Raw genomic sequence first — 19,117 nt, forward strand, 5'->3', positions numbered from 1 at the left:
CCTATCCCAGCACCCACCTGCAAGGTGGCCACAAAGTAATAGTCACGGAGCACTCACTACTTGTATGACACACGGAGAGACACGAGTTTGAGTTTGTCCCAAGGGTCAGCTACAAATGCTTCAGGAGCACTGGGAAGACAAGGGTCACTGAGGAATCAAAGGCTATAGACACACACAACAAGGCTCATCTTTATTTTTAAACACCAGCTTGGGGGAGACAGGGCAAAGAGAGTTGAGAGGCTCTGGAAGACCAATCATTTATCAAAAAGCTACAAGATCGAGAAACCAAAAGATTAATATTTATTTAGTCCTCCATACTCCAAGAAGGAGAAGGTGCTAGTTGAAATATAAGAGCCATTTTAGAAGATACATTTTATTTCTCTGCACACCTGAGCATAATACATACAACCTTGCCACAGGTGCATTAGGATTTGGCTGCTATGTACCTTGCCTCACCCTTCCTGCCTGCAGGCCCTTGCCACCTGGACTGCCTCTCACCTCAGGACCTTGGCACATGCTGTATCTTCTCCCTTGAACACTTTTCTTCTCTATTTTCACCTGGTTAAGTTCTACACACTCTTTATAGATCACCTTAGAATCATTTCCTCTAAGAAGCTAATCCTTCTAGGTCCAGTTACAGGCCTCTCCTATGGGATCCCATGACACCCTGGGGTTCCATATTCTGGTACATATTTTGAAGTGTAGACTAGTCTATTAATCCTCTACACTAGTCTCAATGAGGCCAGGGATCCTGCCTAACACCACCTGCAAGGTACTTCACAGGACTCTGGGCATACACTGAACACTCAAACTGATTGATTTAACCATAATACCCTATCATAGCGTGCATCTTGTAGGCTCAGGGTCACTCTTGTAGCTGATAAAATTGTCAGAGACCCTAAACCTTAAGACGAGATCTCAATTTCTCGGACTTAGAACTACGAGGTACTACTAGGTAAAACTACTCTTTTACCTACTCTTATGAAGACTCTTTCTAGAAAAAGATCTGGGAATTTATTTCTAGCAAGACCAAAAAGATTAGTGCTAAATAAATGACAGAGTTGTGCATACTCACAAGAAAAAGCTAAAAAAACTCACTCAAAGCTTACCTTTGCAATTAATGTCAGCAATTACTTGATTTTTTTCCATGGTTTCTAATAACTGTCGAACTTCTTTAGCATTGCCATTTCTGGCATGATGGAGAAGCTCCTGTTCTGCTTCAGTATTCATTTCTAGATTTAAAAATAATAATATTACTATTGAGTGATATAATTACCTTTCGTATACTATCTGCTAATACAAAAAAAAAAATTCACTTTACAAGTAATAAGGACGATGTAAGAACTAAGTGAATCAGTTGCAGGGCCAGAACTTGACCTTCAGACTCCTTAAATTATTGAAAAAGTGCACTAAACATTTGGGCAAGTTTCTTAAGCTCTCAAAGCCTCAGTTTCCTTATCTGCAAAATAACCAACCTCATGAGCTGTTATATCATATTTGACAGAATGCTCTTAAAGGTATGAAATATTTTGCAAATGGTTAACACAAACATTATATAACTAGATATAAAATTAAAATGTGGTCATTACAATAAAAATATCATAAGGCTGAAACATTAACACATTTAAAACTTGTGCAAAACATCCTGAATAGGAAAAAATCAAATTACAGATAAAAATCCTGGAGTGACCATACTTACAATTCCTTTGTTTCCTCTTTCATATTTTACTAAGCTTCAAAATATAGAGCACTACAACCAAATTCAAGCCATTTGTCAAAATAAGTAGCAATTCACAAAATATAAATTTCTTTCTTACTAATAAATGCAAATAAAACAATTTTTTGCCTACAAGATTAAATAAAAAAGGTTATACACCTGAAACTAATGCAACATTGCATGTCAACTATAATTCAATTAAAAAAAAAAAAAGATGAAACATGCCTAATACTGTCATGGACAGGATATAAGCACCACTTGTCAATATCAAGTAAATTTCAAAATACACATACACTTGGGGGAAGATTCTACTAAAATGACTAGAGTATGGAAACACCAGCAATCTGTCTGTCTCCCCACCTAGATAACAACTGTACTGGCAGAACCTGCCTGATATAACGGTTTTGGAACTCTAGGATCTTCTGAAGGCTTACAACCACCAGGGAAAGCTTGGAAGGGAACTGTGGTTAATTTATGTCAATTTAAGCTCTTAGCAAGGCAGCAGCTACCCATCTCCACCCCGAAATTCCCCCAGTGCATGCATTCCTGGAATGGCTTACAGGAACCAGGGTGAACAAAAAGATCCCCGTACTCCAAATATTGGAGAGCTGAGCTCTGATACACTGCTGCTTCTGATCAGAGATGCAGACAAGGAAGCAAGTAGACACACTTGCATGCACCACCTCTCACTGCTTTAAGCCCCTCCAGCAGACTGAACTTCCAGGAGATTTAAAGGACCAGCATTCATTTTTGTCCCCCCCACCCCACCCCCCCCCTGCCCCGCACCCGCCTTCATTTCTCCATTCTTCCCCCCGCCCCCACGTAAGAGCCAGACACTAAAGACTAGGACACTGAAAAACAACAGCATTTATGGAGAAAATTAAAACATGACTGCTCACGACCACCAAAAGAAGACCTGAGAAGACCTTAAGTTTACAGCTAAGGCTGACCTCAGCACAGCCTACAATAATCCAAGAAAAATAACATATTAGAAAACTCGAGGAAGGAGGAGAATTTGCTATCTAGAGTTAGTACGTTAGATTCAAATGTCCAGTTTTCGATAATTAAAAAAGTTACAAGGCATACAAAGAAACAGAAAAGTAGAGCCCAAAGGGAAAAACAAATCAATAGAAACAGTCCCTGAAGATCTGATGGCAAATATACTAGACAAAGGCATCAAAAAGACATTCAAAGACCTAAAGGAAGAGATGGTGAAAGACAAAATGCATAAACAAAATGAAAATATGAATAAAGACCAAAAAAAACCTAAAAAGAAACAAAGACGAAATTCTTGAACTGAAAAGTACAATAACAAAAAATTCACTTGAGAGATTCAAAAGCTGATTTGTATAGGCAGAACACTCAGAAAACTTGAAAGATAGGACACAGAAATTACTGAGTCTGGGGAACAGAAAGAAAAAAAAAAACTGAAAACCAAACATAGCTTAAGAGACCTGTAGGACACCAACAGATCAACATGCATCATGAAAGTCTTAGAAGTGGGAGAACGAGGGTTGAGCAATTGGAGAAATAATAGCTGAATACTTCCCAAATTTGAGGAAAAAACATGAATATAAACATCCAAGAAGGTCAATGAACTCTAAGTAAGGGGAACTCAAAGAGATATGCTACATAATCCAACTTTCAAAACAGAAAATCTTGATAGCAGGAAAGAAGCTAAATCATCACATACAAGGGATCCAGGGTAGGAAGACTGGCAGATTTCCCATCAGAAACTTTGGAGGACAGAGAGCAGTATGCAAATATATTCAAAGTGCTGAAAGAAAAACTATCCTGTATCTGGCAAAACTGCCTTTCAAAAGTAAGAGAGAAATTAAGACATCCCAGAAAAATAAAAGCCGAGGCAGTTCATTACCACTAGACCTGCCTTTCAAGAAATGCTCAACAGAGTCTTACAAGGTAAAATAAAAGCACCCTAGACAGTAACTCAAAGCTATGTGGAGAAATAAACATCTTGATAAAGGCAAACACATGCACAATTACAAAAGCTAGTGTTATTTTAACAATGGTTTATAGCTGTACTTCTTGTTTTCTACATGATATAAGAGTAACGCATTTAAAGAAAAAAATATTGGATTAAAAATATAATTTTGTCTTCTAACTCCAAATCTTATTTTCTACATAATTTAAGGGACTAACACATTTAAAAGAATTATTTTTGTTTTGGGTACAGAGTGTACAAAGATGTAATTCTGTGACATCAGTAGCCAAAAGGAGTGGGAACAGAGCATAAAGGAGCAAGGTAGAGGTGTGTGTGTGTGTGTGTGTGTGTGTGTGTGTGTGTGATTTAAGTTAAACTAGTATAAACCCAAATTAGTGTTATAACTTTAGGATGATAAATGTAATCTCCATGGTAACCCTAATCCCCAAAAAATAACTACAGAATCTACAGAAAGGAGAATACTTTAAATATTTCAGTATTTAAAAAAATGAAATTTCAAGGAATTCTAAATAGCCAAAACAATCTTCAAAAAGGAGGCAATGCTGGAGGACTTACGCTTCTGGATTTCAAAACTTATAACAAAGCTAACGTCATCAAACACTGTGGTACTAGCATAAAGACAGACATACAGAACAATGGAATAGAACAGGGAAGCCAAATAAACCCTTGTGTATATGGTCAATGATTCTTTACAAGACTGACGACATGATTCAACAGTCTTGTCAACAAATGGTGCTGGGAAAACTGAAAATCCACATGGAAAAGAACAAAGTTGAACTTTTACCTAACATCATATTTAAAAACTAATTCAAATTGGATCAAAGATCTAAATGCAAAACATAAAACAATGAAAGTCTTAGAAGAAAACACAGGGCAAATGCTTCATGACATTGGTTTTGGCAATGATTTCTTGGATAGAACAAAGGCATGGGTAACAAAAGAAAAAATAGACAAAGTGGACATTATAAGAATTTTTAAATTCTGTGCATCAAAAGCTACTAGCAGAGTTAAAACACAAACCACAAGATCAGAGAAAATATTTGCAAATCATATCTGATAAGGGATTAATAACCAAAATACACAGAGAACTCCTAAAACTCAAACAAAACCCAGCTCAAAAACAAAGTACTTGAATAGACATTTCTACAAATATACACATGGTCAATAAGGACATGAAAAGTTGTTTCCCATTACTGATCATTAGGAAAAGGCAAATCAAAACTACAATGAGCTACCATCTCACACCCAATAAGAAGACTACTATGGGGAAAAAAACAAACAAACAAACAGAAAACAAGTGTTGTCAAGGATGTGGAGAAATTAGAATCCTGTGCACTGTTGGCAGGAATGTAAAATGGTACAGCCATTGTGTAAAACAGATTAGCAATTCCGCAAAAAATTAAAACCAGAACTACCCTATAATCTGGCAATTCCACTTCTGGGTATACACCCAAAAGAACTGAAAGTGGGGGTCTCAAAGAGGTATTTGTACATCTGTGTTCAGAGCTGCATTACTCATAATAGCTAAAACATGGAAGCTATACAAGTGTCCACCAGGAGATGAACAGTTAAGCAAAATGTGGTATATAGGTACAATGGAGTATTTTTCAATCTTTAAAAAGAAAGACGTTGTTGCAATATGCTACATGAATGAACCATGAGGACATTATGCTAAGGGAAATAAGCCAGTCACAGAAAGACAAATACTGTATGATTCCACTTTTATGAAGTACTTTGAGCACAGTAGTCAAAAGAGAAAGAAAACGGAATGGTAGTGGCCAAGGGCTTGGGGGAGAGGAGAATGGGGATTTATTGGGTACAGAGTTTCAGTTTTATAAGAAAAGTTCTCACGATGGATGATGGTGATGGTAGCACATATTTATGTATTTAATACCACAAACATTTTTAAGATGGTAAATTATATCTTATGCATATTTTACAATTTAAAAAATATTTTAAAAAATACACATACACCATTTCCTTTCCCAGGGCAATTCTACTTCTAGGAATCTATGCTATAGAAATACTTACAGAAGATTATTTCATAAGCACATAAGGATTGCTTTATTTACAGTAGTGAAAAAGGTATTAAGAAGTCCACGTCCATCAATAGGCAACTGGTTAAATAAATCCTCTAAGGCTAAAAGAAATGCTCTACAGACTAGAGGATGGAAGACCGTCGGAGGACGGTTTCAAAAAGTAGCAGCCTATGTACAGTGAACAGCATGACTTCCAGCTCTCTTTCTTAATCAGCATTCCTAATGCTGACAAGCCAGGCTCCACCCACTGGGAGGAGACTAAGCTGGTGACAGTCCCTAAAGGATAACACATTCCAAGAGGACACCAGCAGCTCCCAACAAGAAGCTAAGCCAGATGAATCTTAGTAAAAATGGCAGTTAACAAGGCTCCCCTACTTTCTCAATTTCCAGTCAGCTTTCAAGTTCCTCATTCTTAAATGCCAATAGCTAAGGGCGACAAGACATCTGAATAAAAGCTCTAAAACATGAGAGTCTAAAAACCAAACAGGGGGTAAAAAAAAAGCAACTTGAAAAAAAGTTCAGAGAGTAAGTTAAATAAAACCTAATCTTTGGAGAATAACATTGTATTCTGAAACAAAACCAAGATACTATATTAAAATACAAAACTGCAGAAAAAATATATTTGAGTATTAAGAATAATAGCAAAAAATATCAAAGAAACCAGGAGCTAGTTCTTTTAAAAGATCAATCTTGGGGCACCTGGGTGGCTCAGTCAGTTAAGCGTCTGACTTCAGCTCAGGTCATGATCCCATGGTTGATGGGTTCAAGCCCCACATCAGGCTCTGTGCTGACAGCTCAGAGCCTGAAGACTGCTTTGGATTCTGTGTCTCCCCCTCTCTCTCTGCCCCTTCCCCCACTTATGCTTTGTCTCTCTCAAAAACAAACATTAAAAAAAAATTAAGGATCAATCTTTAGCAAGACTCAAAAAAAAAAAAAAAAAAAGATAACTCAAAATCATAAAGAGGAGAAATAACATCACAAAATTACAAAGGATTGTAAGAAATTATTGTGAAAAATTAGTGCTAACATATTGGACAGAAGAAATGGATAAATTCCTAGAAACATGTAACCTCCCAAAACTGAATCAAGAAGAAACAAAAAATTTGAACAGACCAATTATCAGCAAGGAAATTGAATCAGTAATCAAAAAATTTCCCAAAGCAAAAGTCCAGGACCAGATGGCTTCACAGAATGAATTCTACGAAACATTTCAAGAAATGATAATCCCTATTCCCAAACTATTCCAAAAAACAAAAGAGTAAGGAAAGCTTCCAAGTTCATTCTATGAGGTCAGCATTACCCCAATACCAAAAATCAGATAAAGACACTACAAAAAAAAAAAAAAAAAAAGAGAGAGAGAGAACACTATAGGCCAATCTCTCTGGTGAACACAGATGCAAAAATCCTCAATGAAGTATTAGCAAACCAAATCCAACAATACATCAAAAAACAAAACAAAACAAAACAAAACACACATCACAATCAAATGGGATTTACTCCTGGGATGCAAGGGTAGTTCAATATTCAGAAATCAATCAACATGATACATCAACAAGAGAAGTGATCATACGGTTTTTATTCTTTCACTATATGTAGAAAAAAACATTTAACAAAGTATGACCCCCTTTCTTTTTCTTTTTTTTTCAACGTTTTTTATTTATTTTTGGGACAGAGAGAGACATAGCATGAACGGGGGAGGGGCAGAGAGAGAGGGAGACACAGAATCAGAAACAGGCTCCAGGCTCCGAGCCATCAGCCCAGAGCCTGACGTGGGGCTCGAACTCACGGACCGCGAGATCGTGACCTGGCTGAAGTCGGACACTTAACCGACTGCGCCACCCAGGCGCCCCGAGTATGACCCCCTTTCTTGACAAAAGTCCTCAACAAAGTAGGTTTAGAGGGAATACACCTCAACATAATAAAGGCCATATATGAAAAACCCACAGCCAACATCATAGTGGTGAAAAACAGAGCTTTTCTTCTCAGATCAGGAACAAGACAAGGATATCAACTCTTACCACTTGTATTCAACATAGTAGTGGAAGTCCTAGCAACAGCAATCAGACAATAAAGAGAAATAAGAGGCATCCAAATTTGTAAGGAAGTAAAACTTTCACTATTTGCAGATGATGTGATACTATATATAGAAAACCCTAAAGACTCCACCAAAAAACTACCAGAACTTATAAATGAATTCAGCAAAATTGCAGGATACAAAATAAATATACAGAAATTCATTGAAATTCTATACACTAATAATGAAGTAGCAGAAAGTGAAATTAACAATCTCATTTACAATTTCAACAAGAATTTAAAAATATCTAGGAATGCACTTAACCAAGAACATGAAAGAGCTATAGTCTGAAAACTATAAAACACCGATGAAAGAAATTGAATATAACAAAACCAAATGGAAAGATATTTCATGATCATGGGTTGGGAGAATACGGTTTTTTGTTGTTTTTTGTTTTTACTTAGAATCCTAAGCAGGCTCCAGACTCAGTGCAGAGTCCAACATAGGGCTCAATCCCGTGACCCCAGGATCATGACCTGTGCTGCCATCAAGAGTCAGATGCTCAACTGACTAAGCCACCCAGGCGCCCCAGGAGAGCAATGTTGTTAAAATGACTACACTACCCAAAGCAGTCTACACATTTAATGCAACCCCTGTCAAAATACCAACAGCATTTTTCACAGAACTAAAACAAACAATCCTAAGATTTGTATCGAACCACGAAAGACTTCAACTAGCCAAAGCAATCTTGAAAAACAATAAAACCGGAGGTATCACAATCCTAAATTTCAACACATACTACCAAGCTGTAGTAATCAAAACAGTATGGTACAGGCAAAAAACCAGACACATAGATCAACAGAACACAATAGAGAGCCCAGAAATAAACCTACAGTTATGGTAAATTCATCTTCAACAAAGGAGACAGTAATAGGCAATGGGAAAAATACAGTCTCTAACAAATGATGCTGGGAAAACTGGACAGCTACATGCAAAAGAATGAAACTAGATCACTGTCTTATACCATACATAAAAATAAACTTGAAATGGATTAAAGATCTAAATGTGAGGTATGAAACCATAGAAATCATAGAAGAGAGCACAGGCAGTCATTTCTCAGACACTGGCCATGGAAACATTTTTCTAGATGTGTCTCCTGAGGCAAGGAAGAAAAAAAAAAAAAAGCAAAAACACACTACTGGGACAATAACAAAATAAAAAGCTTCTGCACAGCAAAGGAAACAATCAACCAACAAAACTAAAAGGCAACCTACTGAATGGGAGAAGATATTTACAAGTGACACATCCAATAAAAGGTTAGTATCCAAAATATATAAAAAACTTAGAGACTCCTGGCTGGCTCATTTGGAGGACACTGTAACTCTTGATCTTGCAGTCATGAGTTCGAGCCCCACAACGGGTGTAAAGATTATTAAAAGATATGTTATATATTATACATATTATTAAAAACTTATATAACACCAAAAAAATAACCCAATTAAAAAATGGGCAGAAGATATGAACAGACATTTCTCCAAAGAAGACATACAGATGGCCAATGGACACATGAAAAGATGCTCAACAAAATCCATCATCAGGGAAATGAAAATCAAAACTACAATGAGATACCACCTCACACCTGACAGAACAGCAAAAATCAATAACACAAGAAACAGCAAGTGTTGGCGAGGATGTGGGGAAAGAGGAACCTTTTACATTGTTGGTGGAAATGCAAACTGGCACAGCCACTGTGGAAAACAGTATGGAGGTTCCTCAAAAAACTAAAAATAGAACCACCCTAGGGGTGCCTGGGAGGCTCAGTCAGTTAAGCATCCGACTTCATTTCAGGTCATGATCTCACGGTTCATGGATTCAAGCCCCACATCAGGCTCTGTGCTGATAGCTCAGAGCCTGGAGCTTACTTCAGATTCTGTGTCTCCCTCTCTCTCTGTCCCTCCCCTGCTTGTGCTCAGTCTCTCTCAAAAATGAATAAACATTTTTTATAAAATAGAACTACCCTACATTCCAGGAATAGCACTACTGGGTATTCACCCCCAAAAACTGAAAACACTAATTCAAAGGGATACATGTACCCCTATGTTTACTGCAACATTATTTACAACAGCCAAACTTTGGAAGCAGCTCAAAGGTCCCTTAACAGATGAATGGATAAAGAAGATGTGTATATATACTACCCATCCACATGATGGAATATTATTCCGCCATAAAAAAATGAAATATTGCCATTTGCAAAAACACGGATGGAGCTAGAGTAGGATACTAAACAAAATAAGTCAGAGAAGGACAAATACCATATAACTCATGTGGAATTTAAGAAACAAAACAAATAAGCAAAGGGAGGAAAACGAGAGACACAAATAAACAGTGTTCTGCCTATAAAGAACAAATTGATGGTTACCAGAGGGAAGGTGCATAAGGGAAAGGGGGAAATCAGGGATGGAGATTAAAAAATACACTTATCATGACAAACAAAATAAAACGATAAAAATAAAAATAAACCTTACCCACTTAAACAGTCTACAGTAATATATTAACCACAACGGTTGCTCATAAATGCTGGGACTGGGATTAAAATGTACCTAACAAATGTTTATTAATACCTACCAAAGATGGGCTGCCTGCAGGAGGCACTGGAGGTACAGTGATGACGACACAGTCTCTGCCTCTCAGAAACAGGCCAACCATCAGACCAACATGTGCCACGAACAGTAACGTGTTCAAGGGACAGGCCAACCACCAGAACAACATGTGCCACAAACAGTAACGTGTGCAAGGGACAGGCCAACCACCAGAGCAGCATGTGCCACGAATAGTAACATGTCCAAGGGACAGCAGCTGTTCAGGAGAAAGCATGGTGCGTTCTTTGTCTGCATCAGTTATAGAAGGAATCACAGAGAAGGTGACGTTTAAGCTGGAGCCTGAAAAATGACAAGTTCTTTGGGGCGCCTGGGTGGCTCAGTCGGTTAAGCAACTGACTTCAGCTCAGGTCATGATCTCACAGTTCATGAGTGCGAGCCCTGCATCGGGCTCTGTGCTAACAGCTCAGGGCCTGAAGCCTGCTTCAGATTCTGTGTCTCCCCCTCTCTCTCCTCATGCTCTGTCAATAATAATAAATAAACATTAAAAAAAAAAAAAAAAAAAAAGGAATGACAAGTTCTCTAAGACCAGCAGCGTGAAGAAAGTTGCTAATGTGGACAACCCTGGGTGAAGTTGTGCGAGTCCATGCTGGCCATGGGGAGTCTGAGATTCCTGTGGGAACTGGAGAAGGATAGGTCCAGAGAGCAGCATGAGGAGAAGCACGCAGTTGTAGGCTAGAATTCACACAGCAGGACTTTCAGCCAAGCAGTGGTCGTTAAAGTCACAGGAGTAAATGAGATCCCTCACCTAGAGGAGACCAACATTTAAGGGGAAGGAGGCCTGTGACTACAATCTAGCAGAGAAGGCCTAAGGTTGGAAAAGGGGACAGAAAAGGGTGACAGCACCAAAAAAAACCAAGAGAAGACCGAGTTTCAAAGGGGCCAGATGGGTGTGAAATGGTAAAGGAAGCACAGGACCAGGTGTGAAATCGCTGGTTGGTCTGGTGAATCGGAGGTCACTGATGAGCTCAAGGGTACATCCAGTGGAAATGACACAGGCAAAAGCAGATGTAGGTACACTGAGGACTGAATGAGGGATGCTAAGGAGAGAGGACACCAGACTCCTTTAGAGGAACTTTGTTCTGAGGAACTAGTGTTAGCTCTAGAGTTAGGATAGCTGGGCACATGTTTACAGGCTGTGAGGCAAGGGCCAGAAACAGGAAAAGCTTGATGTATAAGAGAAAGGAGGGGTGCCGGACTGAAAAGATCCTAGAGGTGCCTAAAGTAAGCGGATGAACAGCCTAAGAGAAAGGAGCATGGCACTGAGGCCAGGGGCAGGGGGATGGTACTTGAGGGGCCGGTGGGCAAAGCTAGGCAGCCCAGAAAGATCTCCTGTCCTATGGCCACCAATTTCCTCAGAACAGAAACAGATTCTTAGGTATCTTAACAGGGGAGAGAACTCTTGCTATAAGACAGGATGGGTGGGTGGGGAGGTGTAATAGAGGTAAATAAAATACAGATTATTTTGAAGGGAACCAGGCCAGTTAAATCTCACCAAAACCGGGAGAAAAAAAAAAAATCTCTTGTTGCTCTCTGCTTAACTCCCATAGATTTTAATGCAGGTGCCTGTTTGATTAAAAAACATTCTTAAAGCAATTTGGACATTCTGTCATTTACAAAGCACTTTTAACACCACATCTATCAAAACGAATTAGTCTATCAGCAGGCCAAGCCAATTCCAAAGGTTCGCAGACTGTAACATTTAGGATTTAAGTAGTATCCTTAATGATAAATCCAAAATGCATTTTCCTTACATTGCTCTTGTAAACTTCTATTACCCTAGAAAGGAGTAGCAGGGGTAGGAAGGGGATTGACACTTTCTCCTATCTCCCTATAGAAACAAGTCTATAAAATCACATAAACATTTAAATATACAGGTTTTTTAAGGTTTATTTTGAGAAAGAGCACAAGCAGGGGAGGGGCAGAGAGAGAGAGAGAATCCCAAGCAGGCCCCACACTGTCAGCAGAGAGCCTGATGCGGGGCTCAAACCCATGAAGCTGTGAGACCATGACCTGAGCCGAAATGAAAAGTCGGAGGCTTAGAGCCACCCAAGCATCCCCGAATCACATATACATTTAAAACTTACATCTGTAAACAAATCATTGCGTGTTAGGAGCAGAAAACAGTAAGAATATATTTTAGCAAGATAATTTCTCAGTGGCTCTAACACAAAAGTTAGCACAACTCCAAAAATACCTGTAATTTAAAAACTCAGTAAACTTCCTAAAATGCTAGCAGTGTGGCCACCATATTAATCTCTATGTTCCTTCCAACTAAGCTACAAAGAAACTGTTCCAAACCAAGGCATAAAAACATTCACGGCAACTTCTTTCTCCATTCAAAAATCACAACTCAGAGTCCACTGCTGAGGATGAAGACCTGAACTTTAGAATATCCACCAGGATCTTAAACCATGTGCCTTCGGCAGGCATCCAGGTAGTCAGCACGGGCTGGGAAGGTGTCCGGCGTGACATGCCCAAGAAGCTGTGGCTCCCCTACCAGCACCAGGGCCACCCTCACCTTTCCTAGCACTTGTGTCCCACAAGGAGATGAAGCAGCAAACGCTTCATTGAGGGCCGACAACATTCCAGGAATACTTGTCCTGAGCTTTGCTGGCTCATTAATGAGTAAAACCAGGCCTTATACTAGGGGGAACTTATAAATACTGTAGGGACAAGTATACAAATCAATTACTATCCACCGCTCTCAAGAAGTCTGACTTGCCCTCTTCATTCCCAACCTCAACTAGATCCCTCACCATGTTTAGCACACATCAGTCTGCAAGTACTCATGTGGTCATTTCTTCGGCCTTCCTTACACTGCACTCCCTGTAAACTTGAATGGGACAAGGGTCTCATGTCTACTCATGTCTATTATGTTCCCCATCATATTCCTAGGACCTAACAATGTGCCTAGAACACAGCAGGTAATCAAACGTTAAATAGATAGATGGGCAGATGAATAGATGTGGATTCAGTTCTCTGAGAATAAAGCAATCATGCCTCCCTATAGGAAGGCCTAAAGGCAATGCCTTTAAGTGGGACACCTTTATCTAATAGCAATTAATGAAGGTTTTTAATTTTTTTAATCTTTATTTATTTTTGAGAGTGAGTGAGTGAGTGGGGTAGGAACAGAGAGAGAGGGGGACACAGAATCCGAAGCAGGCTCCAAGTTCCAAGCCATCAGCACAGAGCCCAACGCAGGCTCGAACCTATGAACTGCGAGATCATGACCTGAGCCAAAGTCAGACACTTAACTGAGCCACCCAGGTGCCCCTAAGGAAGCCTTTTTCTTATAGATCACAGAAAAAGAGACCTTTAAAAAAATCTACTCTAGGATTACTGAGGATTACTATTATTTAACTTGATGCATCTCTAATTTATAAATAAGCTGATATCTATGATTAATAGTTGACTTTAGAAGAAAAACAAAAGAATCCAAATTCACGTGAACAGATTTTTAAAACAAACATTCTTTGGAATCATAAGCTTATTTCAGAAATAAGCTGAAATAAGCTTGGTCCCTGATGTGTAAGAGAAAGAAAAAGACAAGCAATCCCTTAATGCAGCTGATCAGAATGGATCTGAGCCACAGCCTATCAGTATTGTATTTTTCATCATCACTCTGTGGATATTTTCAACTGCTCTTTCCACATTCATGCAATTCCAAGCTTTCTTTTTAAGATTAAGGAGATTTTTAATGACCAAGAGAATGTTTTCAAGGCACTAACTAGACAACAGTTTGAGCTTCAAAAGCTGGGAGGCTACAGACTATTTTGCCTTGTTTCCTCACCTCCCAGGTCCACTGAGGAAGCTAGGCTTCTAAATTATTTTGTTGTTTTATAAACACTGTAAATCACCGAATTAGACTGGTCCCCATACTTGATAGTCTGTGCCACTAAATGCCCACTCAATACAGCAAATAAATTCTGTAGCCCTTACAACTCTGAGATCCTGGCAAAGACCCTAAAACTTGGAGCCTAAAGGACAGTCATAACTTGCTAAATTTGGCTGGAGATCTATCAAGTTGAATTGCTACTTTTCCTTAGTATTTAAGTTTAAGGTCTATAGAATCGATGTAGAAAATTCCTGGAGAAATCAAAGATAATGAAGTTTGAGGTGCCTGACTGGCTCAGCTGATTAGGCTTCCAACTCTTGATTTCGGCTCAGGTCATGGTCTCACAGTTCATGAGTTCAAGCCCCACATCACACTCCATGCTGACCGTGTGGAGCCTGCTTGGGATTCTCTCTCTCCCTCTCTCTCTCTCTCTCACTGCCCCTCCCCTGCTTGCTCTCTCTCAAAATAAACAAAAAAATTAAAAAATAAAAACAAAGATAATCAAGTTCAACGATCAGAGCTTATTCACCTGAGTATCATAAACTCAAAATATTGTCTTCGAGTTCTTAATGGTGTTTGAAAAGTTAATATTCAAAGACATCCATGCTGACTTTATTCAATAATACACATAATATTTAACTGGGTATTATAAAATGTCAGGAAAGTATAGCAGTTTCTCAAAAATTAAGAGTTACCATATGACCCACAATATACCCAAAAGCATTAGAGCAGGGACTCAAACAGATAATTGCTCACCCATGTTCACAGCATCATTCTTCACAATAGCCAAGAGGTGGAAGCAATCTAAGTGTTCAGTGACAGGTGAATAGAAAAAGTGTGGCATATACATACAATGGATTATTATTCAGCCTTGAAAATGAAGCAAATTCTGACACATGCTACATGGATGAAACTTGCACACATTATGCTAAGTGAAACTAGACACAAAAGGACAAATATTATATGATTCCATTTATATGAGGCACCTAGAATAGACAAATTCAGAGAGAAAACAGGACAGTGATTACTAGGAACTGGAGGAGGGAGTGGGTAGTATTTAATGGTTACACAGTTTCTGTTTGGAATGTTGAAATAATCCTAAAGATGGGCAGTGGCAATGGTTGCACAATGATGTAAGTTACTTAATGCCTCTGAATAGTATACTTAAAAATGGTTAAAAGAGTAATTTTGTTACATATATTTTACAATAAAAGAAATTCAGGAAGCATCTGAAATATGGTTCTTACAATTGTCAAATAGCTTTTGTACTATTAAAGTCAAAAGAAACCTAATTATTCAAAATTGACTACATATTGTGATTACTTAAAAAATTCTCAGGGGTGCCTGGGTGGCTCAGTCAGTTGAGCGTCTGACTTCGGCTCAGGTCATGATCCCACAATTTGTGGGTTCCAGCCCTGTGTCGGGTTCTGTGCTGACAGCTCAGAGCCTGAAGCCTGTTTCAGATTCTGTGTCTCCCTCTCTGCCCCTCCCCTGCTCGTGCTCTCAAAAATAAACATTTAAAAAAAAAATTAAAAATTCTCAGATACTGCTTTTATGCTTGGTATTATTACAACAATATTTGAAACACACTGTATGCTAGGAATCTGAATGAGAAACATTAAATGTAATTATGAACATATTTTACAAAATCTAACATAAAAATCCGTAGTGCACTTAGCACTGCTTTCCAATGTAGCTAGCTGCTTAGTGGTATGAGTTATTTTTTTCCCCATTATTATTCTTTTAATGTGAGGGAAATATTAAAAATTGAACTATGTAAAAAACATGGCAATAGCAAGAAAATAAATTTTGTCCTCATTCTAACTCCTAGCAGTGATTTCTCTAATACGATCATATTCCTATGTGTACGTATGTACGTATATACACATATAAATGTACGTATGCAACTATAAATTTGGGATAACAATTACACAAATACATTGTTTTAGAAACTCAACAGTGGTAGATTCATATTTAACCTAATGCTGATTTTAGAAATGAAAAAAAAAACCCGGAAAGTACAGAGGTAAAGTTATTTGCCAATAAAGCCAAAACCAGAATCTAGAACTTCTAATCAAGGCACATTGTTATTAAAGCTATACATTTCATAAAACTCAATTCGGTATCTAAAACTAAAGGCCATTGATTCTAGTTATTGTTCCTGTGTGAACATTAAGAAAGTTAAATCTGATTTATGCCTTAATCCTCTCATTTTTAGAAGCCTTATTCACTAACTAAAAGGAGGTAGCCAAAACATGGCAATTTAAGGAAAACAAATTATCAAGTCTATTTTAGGAGGCACTCACTTCTTTCTTTCAAAAAGGTAAAGTTCAATTAAAAGTCACTTAATTTTTAATTCAGTGAAACTTTATAAATTCCTTCCAGTAAGACTTTGTGCACTGATAAACAGCCTTGTGTCCTTGGGAGGAGAAATGATAGAGAAGTAGCTAAAATTGTAGTAACACTGCAGTTTGTAAACTGTAGTGACATTTGACATATTTATACTACCTTCTCTATTCATACTTGTTATACACCCACATGGGCTTAGATGCTATTCCACCATAGAAGAACAATCCCACTTCCTGTGTATTTATTTTACCTTTATTTGGTTGAAAGTGTTAATCAAAATTTGTGAAAATTATTGTAAGCTTCTCGGCCTTGCTTTATGAAATCGTTTAAGCTAACCTTAGGTTGCTACACATTTTATGTGCTTCAATAACCAAGAACCCTTAGATGCAACCCTGATTTGCATTTGAACTGGATAGATTCTTAGAACTGTTAACTACTGTCTCAAACAGTTTGGATCTGTAGAAGCAAAGGGCAGACAAGTCCACACATTAGACAAATCCAGTTTTGGATAGTAAAAATACTCTAACAATGAGCTTGATTGTTACCTTTTAATGATAAAATTCCTTCAATTTTAGGTAAAATGTATTTAAATGTTTTCCACTTTTATTGTTTCACATTTGAAAATTATCTTCCAAACTTAAATTATGTACATAGAATACTGACCTGTTATCTACCATATAGTCAGAAGTTTCTCTTTAAAGAAAAACTTTAAATAACAAAGTGAAAACATGTGGTTACTTTCCGCTGTCACATGATAGGAAAATGGACAAAGACTGTTTTCACTACACAGTAATTTCCTATTTGCTGGCTGATATGTACAAGAACTCACAGCCAGTGACCTAGTAGTTCCTCTTACTAAAAGCGTAAAAATTGTATGGTGACAGATGGTAACTACACTTATTGTGGTAAGCATAACTTAATATACAGAGTTGTGCAATAACTATGTTGTACACCTGAAACTAATCATTATATGTCAACTATACTTCAAGGAAAAAGCTTTAAAACTACTTCTAATACTTGCCCACCTTATTAGTGGTTGAGATCAGGTAAGTGAGGGAAAATCCAACATTTCTAGGGATCAAGAGCATCCTAAAAGATACTTATATGGCATCATGATCAATATAAACTGCACAGACTGCATCTTTTCTATCACTTCATTAATGAATTCTGGCAAGACTGGTATAAGCTGGTGACTACACTGCTAACACCTGCCCTCTTTCTGGGAACTGGAAAGAACTTACTAGTCATCAATAAAGTTCTGATTACTACTAGACTTGGCTTGAAAGAACTGACAAGGTTCCTAACCCCTTCAAATTTCTCATGTGTGCTTGCTACCTCATTCTTTCCTTTCCTTAAGCTGATTTCTACCTTCTACTACTTTTCTCAGTGAATACATGGAATGTACAAAACCTCAGCTTTTTAGTGAGGTCAAGAGGTAAGAAAGGGCCACAGAGTTCCAACCTGAAAAGATTATGATTAAATATACAGATGTTTCTGTAAGTTAAATAAAGCCACAAGAAGAAAAGTTTTAATTTATCTAACAGACACTGCGCCATGTTATCCCTCAAAACCAAAATAAAACAAAACCAGCTGCATTCTCCTACCTACTTGTTGATTCTAAACAAGTATTCCCCTTTGTCCTAAGGGCAGAGTGGGGGGAGCGGTGCTTTTGTAGAAACATCCAGCTGCTCGGAATTACAGGTGTTAAGTACTGCTTGAATAATACCGCCAAGACCGAAGGGCCTCCAGAGACCAGGATTAGCCACCCACCATAAATTTCCAGACAAGATTCTGCTGAGATATTTAGCAAGTGTCATCTGACAAACTGACCTTGGCAGAAGACGACACAGAATTACAGCAACTGATTCAGATAAATCTACTCAACTTGCGGCAGTTACCTCCTGTTTTGAATATCAAATTTCAGTGCTGCCAGGGAGAAAATAAAAAGATGATAAAATTTAAAACTGTTACTGACACTTTTTTTTTGTCTCCTGTAGATTGTAGATAGAGCCCCTAGTTTAGAACTAGGAGATGCAGACAATGTGGATTTTGTAACCATTCTGTAATTATCACAGAGATCTTTAAAATTTTCAGCTGCGGGATGCAGAAATTATACCTACAATACTGGCTGCATAAAATTTGTTGTTCTCAGGGTTAGAACGCAAACATTGCTAGCCCTCAAAATAAATCGACAAAATTATTTTCCAAATGCTTAGTAAAGAGGTGAGGATATTCCGAACTCTATCAAGAATGCAACAACTACAATACTAAGGCTTCAGGGAAAACGCATCACTGATTTTAGGCATTACCAACAACTATCCACAAGAGCCTAGTAACTAAATGTGCGAAATTCGAGCAGTCTCCACTTAATATCACATTGCCAGCAGTTCAACTTCACGATACAGTCTGGATAAAGCAACGACTTTGACAACGAAAAACTAATATTAACTAAATCAGAATAACCTCTTTAACGCCTTTTGCCAATCAATAGGGCCACCAGGCAAATGAATCGTTTCTACTGTGCAGCTGCAATCTTTCGT

The 19,117-nt window shown here is 38.0% G+C and overlaps 1 protein-coding gene across 3 annotated transcripts in view; it reads right to left on the reverse strand.

Moving 5' to 3' along the window:
• Positions 1-19,117, reverse strand: part of OSBPL1A (oxysterol binding protein like 1A) — a 265,761-nt gene that overhangs the window by 222,668 nt on the left and 23,976 nt on the right. For all 3 annotated transcript variants that reach the window (XM_078435369.2, XM_078435368.2, XM_078435370.2), the window contains exon 2: positions 1,110-1,232. In XM_078435369.2, the coding sequence (XP_078291495.1) occupies positions 1,110-1,230 (121 nt within the window). In that variant the 5' untranslated portion in view covers positions 1,231-1,232. The remainder of the gene's footprint in view (positions 1-1,109; positions 1,233-19,117) is intronic.

This window comes from Panthera onca, chromosome D3 (genome assembly GCF_046562875.1).
Source record: "Panthera onca isolate mPanOnc1 chromosome D3, mPanOnc1 haplotype 2, whole genome shotgun sequence".
Taxonomy (NCBI): domain Eukaryota; kingdom Metazoa; phylum Chordata; class Mammalia; order Carnivora; family Felidae; genus Panthera; species Panthera onca.